The sequence below is a fragment of the Etheostoma cragini genome, chromosome 13 (assembly GCF_013103735.1).
Source record: "Etheostoma cragini isolate CJK2018 chromosome 13, CSU_Ecrag_1.0, whole genome shotgun sequence".
In the NCBI taxonomy this organism is placed as follows: Eukaryota; Metazoa; Chordata; class Actinopteri; order Perciformes; family Percidae; genus Etheostoma; species Etheostoma cragini.
This window is the reverse complement of record NC_048419.1, coordinates 20,685,605-20,695,493: the sequence shown is the minus strand read 5'-3', so window position 1 is coordinate 20,695,493 and position 9,889 is coordinate 20,685,605. Positions and strand designations below refer to the sequence as shown.

The 9,889-nt window shown below is 43.2% G+C and overlaps 1 protein-coding gene across 3 annotated transcripts in view; it reads left to right on the top strand.

The window, feature by feature from the left end:
• klf8 (Kruppel-like factor 8) overlaps nucleotides 1–9,889 on the top strand; it is a 57,579-nt gene that overhangs the window by 40,774 nt on the left and 6,916 nt on the right. For 2 of the 3 annotated variants that reach the window (XM_034889385.1, XM_034889387.1), the window contains 2 exons: nucleotides 7,237–7,506; nucleotides 7,614–7,848. In XM_034889385.1, coding sequence (XP_034745276.1) covers nucleotides 7,237–7,506; nucleotides 7,614–7,848 — 505 coding nt within the window. The remainder of the gene's footprint in view (nucleotides 1–7,236; nucleotides 7,507–7,613; nucleotides 7,849–9,889) is intronic. The other variant, XM_034889386.1, reaches the window with a different exon arrangement.

Here is a 9,889-nt window from a genome sequence, read left to right as displayed (position 1 = left end):
AGAGAGAGAGAGAGAGATGTTGTTTGGGGGGGGTCAGTGCAGATATTGGACTGATGCAGCTCCCTCTGCTGGTGCAGGAAAATGATGTCATTGTTGGCAACCCACTTCCTTCCAGAGTTGAGCTTCCATAAAAGTGAGCCTCTCAAAAAAGAGAATTGAGCTTCCAGGAAGTAAGAACAGCTGCTCTGATTGGGACCGGTCTATTTATTGATACAGTGAATGCAGAAGCTTCTCCTGCTTGTTGAGAGATTGCTGTAGCTTAAAGCCGCCAGTATGCTTTCATCAGAAGTGTTCATCGGCTGGTCGCATAGCATCTGACACCCATCCACGACAACCCATCATTCCCACTCCCTCCATGCTCTGATTAGCCATGCATGCAAAGGTTTAAAATTCTTTCCTGTGCAAAACTTTGCCATTGGCGCAACACTCAATGAGGTAATGACATGATGGCAGAAAAACAGGCATTGGTGGCATCTTAGGCTGTGGTCGAATACTCAAAAACATGACGTCCTAAGCACTTTTTCCTTGACCTCCATGGAAAATGTCACAAGGTCAAGGAAATATGTGAAGGAGAATTCATAAGGAGTTACCAAAAGACCACCGCCGTGCTCAGAGAATCCAACCACCCTTACACTTGGCTATGTAATAATGTACGTATTATGGCGGCGGATATATTGACTTCTGATTGCTCTGATTGTTTCTGGTGAAACTACAATGTTCTAAAGATGCTTTACTGAAAGCATTTAAGATACTTTGTGCATTCACACCGTGTTATTTCATTCAGGCTATATAAAATATGATTTCATCACTAAGCTTGGAATTGAAATAGAAAAGGAACATACTGTAGGCTACCAGTCCCAGAAATGAAAGGAAATAATCACACTGAGAATGGTTGCACACACTTGTGTCCACTCATATTCAGCTACATGAATCCCAATTAGTATGATTGTATTTAAACAATTGTTAATTGTATGCAAGATAGGCACAGTGTTTCTTTTTGTTAACAACTTCCGGTAACTAGTTAGTTACGTTAGTCTATTCAGCTGTAATATTAGGATGTTAAATAAAATAAGTGAAAAGTTTGCCAGTGTGGTGAGATCAATTCACCTGGTTCCAACACAGAGTGTTTCCTGAGTTAGACACAGGCGCCGACCTGAAAAGTTTCTCTGCCAGGATGACTGAGCCAAGATGTTTGTGGATTTCATTTATGAAAGTGAAGATTTTGAATCAATGGATGGGTAGGTCAATAGACTCTTCTCAACGATGTGTTTTGTTTCTCCATCGTCAAATCAACATTATCCATCAGGAGGGAGTTTCCTTTCAGAAGCACAACAGTTGTAATTAGATTTTGGCCTTTTGAATCTTTATTAGAACACCAGTGAATTGATTGGTTATCAACCCCAAGCTTTCCTCGCTGAAAAGCTTGTTTTTTGGACGTTGGATGGGCTTCTTTTCAGTGGTAATGTTTTATTCACAGAGCACTGGGAGCCGGCCTTTAGTGTGTGACATAAAATCTGAAAAGGGAGGAAAGGAAACTGTTTGTAGCCCTTTGTTAGCGACCTGAAAGGAGCGCACGCTTCAATTCCTGGAGACTTCGAAGAGATGTTCTTCAGGAATTGCTACATTGTTGATGAGGGATTCTGAGGCTGAGGACAGGAATGACGGGCCATGAGCTTTGTCAACCTGATGTGACCTGCAAGTTGTATTGAGGCTCTCTTTTGCCGTCTACCTTTTTTTTTTTTTACAGTGTATTTCACAGCTGGATGCGACAAGTTCAGGCACATTCTCAGAGGAAAATGACTCATAGAGCAAGTCAAGAGAGAAGTTCTTTGGAAATCAGAATAATTCACAAACTACACAATTGAATAATATAAAATGCTGCCAATCAAATGCTTTTGAAATGTTTCAGCATCCTCACTTTAAGACACTCTTATTTAACAACCTGGATATATAGTCTTACATCACGTCAGTTATTGTGACATTTTTAGCGACACTAGGAGTGGAGACGCTGCTGTACATGGTGTAGTGTATGAGTTTATGGGGCGTTGCAACACAGAAAGGTTTAGCTTAAGGTAATAGTTAGTAGCAGTAGTAGGTAGTTACTAAACTACTTCTTTGGAAGTGAAAACAATGGTAAACAGTAATAATATCCATATTTGATTGTTGCAGAGTTGTCTCCCAAGTAAATCTTTTTTTCTAAAACATGTTAAAGGTGCTCTAAGCGATGTTGGGTGACGGCAAATCTTGTTGACGTTCTAAGTATTTCCAAACAAAAAGAGACTAGCTTGGCCTTTCCTCATCCTGTCCCTTCCCTCTCACTTCCGTGCTTCCACACACTAACACCCACACTATTGGCACTCCTAATCGATTCTTTATTAAGAACAACAGTTTAATAAAAGCCTGCTGTGGAGCCAGTGTACTTTTGGAGGTGCAATCAGCTACACAGCTGTAATTAAAACTCAAGTAGAGTTGTTTTAAAGGTTACAAAGTTGCTAAGTACCCAGGAAATCAACACTGGGAACTCACTGCCTGTGAGAGTCAGCGAGCTGTTCTGGGATCAGCCTGCTAACAGGTGGGTTAATCAGTGAGAGAGAAAGAGAGAGAGAGAGAGAGAGGGGAAGAGACTGCAGGATGGGGGCAGTTGGGGTTTACTTGGGTGGGTCAGGCTGTAAGGGGTGGAGCTGTGTGTGTGTGTGTGGGGTGGGGCTGCATGCTTCTTGGTTAATATCTCCCCCAGCTGTTGTTTTTGCTCGCTGTCTTTCTTATATCGACCATATCTGCCTTCACACTCCTCAGGCACACAAACACACAAGCACACATGCACACACATACACACCCATGCATGCACGCACACATACACGCACAAGTAGTGTTGATCGCAGATGACATTGACACATTTCACACTCCTAGCAAATGATACCCAAGATGCCTCTCTCTTCAAATCTCTAAAATCTTCCAATCCTTTTCTTCTCTCTACCTCCCACTGTTTCTATTTCTTTTCCCATCCACCCTTCCCAATATAACCGATTCAGTCACAGTATTGTTTGTGTCACCTGTGGACCTATTGATTCCTTTCTGTAGAAAAAACAACAACAGTGACACGGACTGAAAGCCTATTAGGCTTCATTGGAATGCAGTGTACTGTAGGTGCAGCAAGGGCAGTGTCACCAAGTTTGTTACTGGCCCCATCTGGGCAGTTACCCTTGGCCCTTTTCCACCAAATAATTAGTAGCTAAAAGTTGCATGGCATCTGAAAAACGGTGAAGATTAGGACTATATGACTGTCGGATGGATTAAAAGGGAATTCTTTTGTTGACTGTGGGATGTTTGAATGAATGGGAAGGAGACATGCAAGGGTAGAAAGGCTACGTGTAGTAGAGAGAATCTGCTGAGTGATTTTTGTAATCCTGATACTTGTGATACATTGCTTCTTTGCATTCTGAATGATGCTGTGGATGTAGCAGTGATCAAAGCTTAAGTTCGAGCAGTTGTTGAAGTTCAGCTCTGCAGACTCCACCTAATAGTTCCTGGGCCCACCACAGGAGGAGGGACTACATAAACTAAAACTGAATTTGGTTGTTGTGGTTTGTACAGATAAAGTAATGAGTTATCTTTTGTATCATCTGTTTATGGAAACATTCCTGGGATGGAAGAGAGGGCAGTCTCTTAGGAAATAGACTGTAATGCTATGTGGGAAATTTGAATCTTTCAAATGTAATTTCTTAACGCCAATTTTGGTACAGAAGCTGTAGTTGATTGGTCCTTCAGTGCTGCCCTAATTACCTGTTAACCCTGTGTGTAACTGGCACAGGCACACAACAAAGAACCCAAACACTCTGTGACGCAGTGACTCTCAGTTTGTGTCTACTGTTATTCTGATACAACTACATTTGGAGAAAACAGGATTGTTAAAATGAAATCTGCTATTCTCTATAATGACAATATGAAATCTCCAGCTCCACTTACACTCACATACGCTGGAAATTGTGTCATAATAATACATACTGTGCAATGTAAATATTCCTCTAGGGGCCACATAAGGTTACTGATAACAGAGCTGCTTTGCAACCTTAAATCACTCATTCATCTTTTTTGTAGACTCACATTGCCAAACCTACTTCCACAATGCTGCAGAATCTATACGAGACTGAGTGTGAATACAGAATGATAAAATTCCTCTGGACATAATACATATCCATCTTTTTCTCTGCCCGGTTTTCTCTCCACTGCAGTCACAGCTGCTACCCGCTTCTATTCATGTTAGAGATCACATGAATTAATTGCAAGGCAAAGACTGGCCGACCCATTTTATGGTGGAGCAGTTGAACTGAGAAGTGCAGGCTGGTGAACAGAGCTCCACTGCAACACGTCTAGCTCAGGGAGGTTTTTTTTCCATGTTGCATTCAGACACGTTGAGTTTATTGTTTTAGGTTGCCCTGGCAGATTGTTGTGATTGTTTCAAAGACAGTTATTTTATGGCCCTTTGTCTGAACCACAAGCAATGCAAATTTTACTTTAGGGCAAGTGAAAGGTAAGGATATACTTTGAAGTGAAATTCAGTTTCTTGCCTTTGTGTGGAAACGGAGACCACACTGAGACAGAGGGTCTTTGTGTTTTCATTGGTGAGGATTTTTTTTTTTTTGTAGAGAAAGGGCATTGTCTTGTGATCTAAGCTAATCACATAATACGTTTGGTCAATCCTACTATTAAAATGACATGAAAGTGTAACATTACAGTATACTCATCTAGCTATAGTATGAAGAGTGTCAAGACCTCCACTACGAGCTATACATCCTGCTTTTTCAAGATAATCACTCTATCCCTTTATTAGAAAGTGTCTCTTTCCATCATTTTTTTCTCCCTTATTCAGTCTCTCAGATCACAGAGCTCCAGAGTCCAGTGAGGGTTTTTTTCTTCTTTTTTTTCTCCTCTCAGCCTCTTCTTTTGGGGATTTTACAAAGAGTTGTGGATTTAATCTGTGCAACCATGAAAAGAGGAAACGAGGAGAGGAGAGGGAAAAAAACCCAGAAGAGAATGGAGAAATACGAGAGGGAGTGGGTGGAAATTAAGCCAGCGAGGGATGAGAGGCTGAGGTGGGAAGAACATAGGGTGTGGTTGCTGTAACGACTGGAGAGATGATGAGGGGGAGGCGGGGGTGTGGGAGAGAAAGGTGAAAGGGGTGTGGTCATGAGATTGCGAGAGAGGGTGAGAGAAAAAAAAATAGACAGAGGAGAAGAAGGAGGTGGGGGTGAAGTGATGGAAAGATGAACCAACTGGGAGGGAAAGGGAAGGGAGTTGGTGGTGGGTGGAGAACGAGTGGAAAACATGGAGTCAGCTGATAGCTCCCAGTTTCCATGGCAACGCTAGGCCTTTCCCACCCACTCTCTCTCTCTCACTCTTGTCTCCTTTTTTCTTGGCCTCACTTCTTTCACACTTCATTTTCTTTTTGTGTGTGACTGTCTCTATAATCATGTTACGGCCCTGCTTCCTTTCGCTTGCTAATCCTCCTTTTTTCTGTCCTCCCTCATCTCCTCTTGCTAACTTTCCTTTCCTTTTCTTTCCGATTTGCCGATTATTGATTTCCTGAAATTGTCCCTTTCCTCAGCCAAGTTTGGTGCAGGTTGTATCACTGTTTGTATTTTATTAGGTGTTGTCAAAGATAAGTAAAAACACAGAGTAGAAGCACAATTCAGAGTGTTATTCAAGTGGTTCCTCCTTGTGCATGCATTATACGTCAGAATAATGAAACACTGACAAAAAAGACGGGTCAGTTGTTCACCGACATAGATACGCAAGTCTCTTTTTTTCCTTTATTTCTAGAAAATTTGAAAAGACACCAAATGTTTGTCTGGAATGCCAATAAACATAAAGCATGTGACCTCTAGCGACCTGTTAAACACACACAAAAAAATGAAGAACCTTCGTTATGCTCCGCTAATTGTGGTTATTTGCATATGTATTGTGTTATGTTAGTTGACATTATGATAGTTGACTGGAGGATGGTGTTTACCAACTTAATACTTTCACCGTCACAAAGCCCTGCCTCCAGCCGAACTGGGTGACCCGATAAAGGGCGTAGCGGAGTCTCCACCCTCTCCTCACCCAGAGCCGAGCTATGCTCAGCTGAACTGGACGGAGGCCAACTCCTGGACTGGAGGCTCGATGCTGCTCCCTCACTCACTCTATTTCTCCTGTCTCTCTTTCACTTTTCCCCTTTTTTTACTCTCTCTCTCTCTCTCTCTCTCTTAATCAGTACCAGTCTCTCTCTATACCCGTCCAGCCCTTCTCTCTCTGTAACTCTCACTTTCCCCCCCCCCCCAGACTCCTACACAGCAGCCATTGTTTCCTGCGCTCTCGAGCAAAATGGCAGCTGAGCCCTGGGTGGCTGTAGAGGCGAGTGGGGTGCTCCCTTCCTCTCAGGAGGCCGTGAAAACTAGGGGATGAAATGAGAAAGCTCAGTTCAAGTCAAACGAAGGTACCAGTCGAGAATAGAGCACTTCCTCAAAGCAAACTCTGCAAGCAAACATAGTCAGTGTTAACAGATTGAGAAATGAGTTCAGAGATCTCCTGTTCAAAGATATCCAGGGTGTATAAAGTATTTTTCCTCACTGGACATTCTCAAAGTTTTCTTTTAATGATATCTTTTCCCTGGCCGTTGAGACCAAAAGGCACCAAAATAGGAGTTTTTGAGGGTTTTTTATACACACAGGACTTCTGAAATAACGTTGTCCTACTATACTATATACATACTATTCATAATTTACATGAATATGTGTTAGCATCTCGCCCATTGTGACTGGTTATCGGGCCTAGGCAGATGTTTTCAAAAACCTTTGCTGTCTCGTTTTCCTTGTCAGTGCGTCTCCATCTAAATTAGATAAAAAATAATGAAAAAAATTCTGTTTTGTGAATTGTGTGGCCTGCTGGCTTTTTCAAACAATAAAGCAGCATGCGTCAGCATTTTTTGGCATGCTTCACTTAGCTGTGAAGAAAGAGAGAGTCTGATTGTGTTGGTAAGGAAATGAGTTGACTCAGCGAAGTTTAGGAGTATGTAAAAAGTTTGAATAAGGAAACTTTTAGGGGCTTTTCTATCCTGAAATATATATTTCTTAGGCTGATGAAACTGATATTTTGTGGATTTCAACGACCGTTTTCATGACAGGAAAGAAAATGACAAACATTCAAATGCCATCCTAAGTACAGTCAGCTTTCTAAACGTCTCTAAATTTCCTCTAGCAGGCAGATGTAGGTGAAGACTGCTCACAGCCGACAGACCTGAAGGTGAAGACGGAGCCAGTTTGCAAGACAGAGCCCTCTTCGCCCCAGCCGTGCCGCGCTGAGGACCAGACCGAACCTGTTGACCTGTCGCTCAACAAGCCCCGCTCCTCTACACTCCCTGCTTCTACGACAAGCATCACAGTCAACCCTGCACCCAGCGGTGCCATGACCCAACCCCACCTCTCAGCTACACCCGTCCCCACTTCAGTACAGTCGATAGGCTCCATGGTAGCTACAACGTCCCACCTACTCCACTGTTACATTGAAGCTGTTGAACAGTGTACACAGGAGGGTTAGAGCAACCAATCATATTCCCGTTCCTCTTGCCCCTCTAGGTCCTCTCTCCAGGCTCCATCCTGGCCACTCAGGGCGCCGGGGGCCAGCAGATCCTCCACGTCATCCATACAATCCCCTCGGTCACCATGCCCAGCAAAGTGGGCCAGCTCCAGACCATCCCTGTGGTGGTGCAGTCGCTGCCTGTTGTCTACACCACGATGTCTACTGACGGCGTTGCCACAGCAGCCATTACAGTGCCGCTCATAGGCAGCGATGGGCGCTCAGAAGGATCTGGTGAGTGGTACATTGAAAACTTCCATAAGTTACTACTTACGTATTATATATAGGGAGTCATATATTGTGATGAAAAAGGCCACTGTCTCAAACTTTCTTCCTTGATCCCTTCCTCTGTGACCCACAGTTCCAGCTATAACCCACAGTTCCTAGCTGGAGAGGTTAACTCTTCAGGTAAACAGTCATCAGAAACAACATAAACGAGTTGTTTCCAGGACATACCTTCAGTCTTCTTTTATATATTATATATTGTGTGTCCTTGATGATTTGCTTCCAGTATTGCTTGAGTACTATTGATGCTACTACTACAATTACTGCCAGTGCTACTTAATTAAAATCTGCCCAATTCCTTAAGTACATCTGTGTTGCTGCCTCAATTTACCTTCAATGGAAATATGACCACTGAAAACCATAGCATCAGATACTGGGAAGGAAAGTGTTTAAACTCCCAATGAAACCCAATTGAAGAGAATATTTGTTCCTTTAAAGTCACCCGTATTCATGTTGAAACAGGGTGTGGGAAAGGAACATTGCACAGAGACTTGTTTAACATTCTGCAATATCAGCAAGGAAAAGGAGGCAATTTTAGATAGTTGTTAGATTACTACACCTTTCCTCTCTTCCATTTCCTTCTTTCGTCTATCTATGGTTTTGTCACTCTTGCTCGTGCTGTCATTTACTGGGAGCTCTCGCTCTCAGAGGAGCACAGTGTGTCTCTCGAGGGAGATGGTGTGTATTTGTGGTTTGCGATATGTTAGACTTGCCATCTGTCTCTCTTTGTCATTCTGGAAGCTCCCCATATGTGCCAGATGATTCCTATTCCCACCTTAATGAGCAAACTCGTGGAAATCTGACATATGTTGTAGAAAAATGATCCTGACAATCTAATAATCTGTCATGTTGTAACTTGTACCTGATTATTTACTCTGACAAGTTCTGCTTCTCAAATGTCCTGACCTTTCTCTGACGTGTGAAAAGGGGATCAATACTGAAGAACCAGTGAGAAAGAAGTGGTGTCATGCTGTCATCATGTCAGCCATGTCAGCTCAATCAGGAGCGGCTTAAACCCTCCAACGCAGGCCATTTACGTTAAGCAACGACCAACGGAGAGGTTAAAGGCAGTGTAATCCATCCCTGAGTAAACACGAGGGCAAGCTCGACATTTGCTCAGGCAAGCTGGCAAAACAGGCCCCCGCCCCCTTTGACAAACTCCAGTCTATGAGGACAGTTTGGGTCTCCTTGTTTTTTTCTAATCCAAACGAGTGTCTCGGCTTCAACTCAAGAATGTAAACACGTGAGACATTGACTCAGAAATGTCTAGAAGAATCTACAACATGCACACACTGCCTTGAAGATGCTCTCACACTGTTTTACCTCATCAGCATGTTCCCCACTAGGTCTGTGGGAGGATAAAATATCCCCATACACTAAAGAGTGGCAGAAGAATCTAGTCTATAAAATCTTTCTGAAGGTCCTGTATGTTACAGGTTTATTGTATGGAATTGCTTTCAATTATACAGTTATTCACATCCTTGTGCCCACCTGTATCTGGGCGCCCAGTTGCCATCATTGCAATTCTGCTTTGTTAGTGCATTTCATAGCCCAGAACTGTTGTACACTGTAAAGAGAAACAGAAACTTTGATATTTTCTGTTTCTTCCTGTACCTTCCAAGTGAACAAGCAGTAAGCAGCTGACAATTACTGTTCATGATGTGTTGTGTGGGAGGAAAAGGAGTCGGTGGGCTGGATAGGTACACACAGATGGAATAACGGAGTGAGACTTGTTGGGTGAGGTGGAGGTGGGGGTGAGGAAGGTGAGGAGGAGAGGGCGCAGGGGTCGAGAGGAGAGGAGATGGGCTGCTTTGCCTATGAAAAAGGAAAGCTGCAATGGTGAAGGGGTGGGGGTGGCTTAATTGTCTCCGGAGACAAAGAACCCTTCTTTTGGTGTGTGACCCTCTCCATACCAACACACACACACACACACACACACACACACACACACACACAGAGTTACTCCACCCAAATTCCTTGTGCCCCCCCA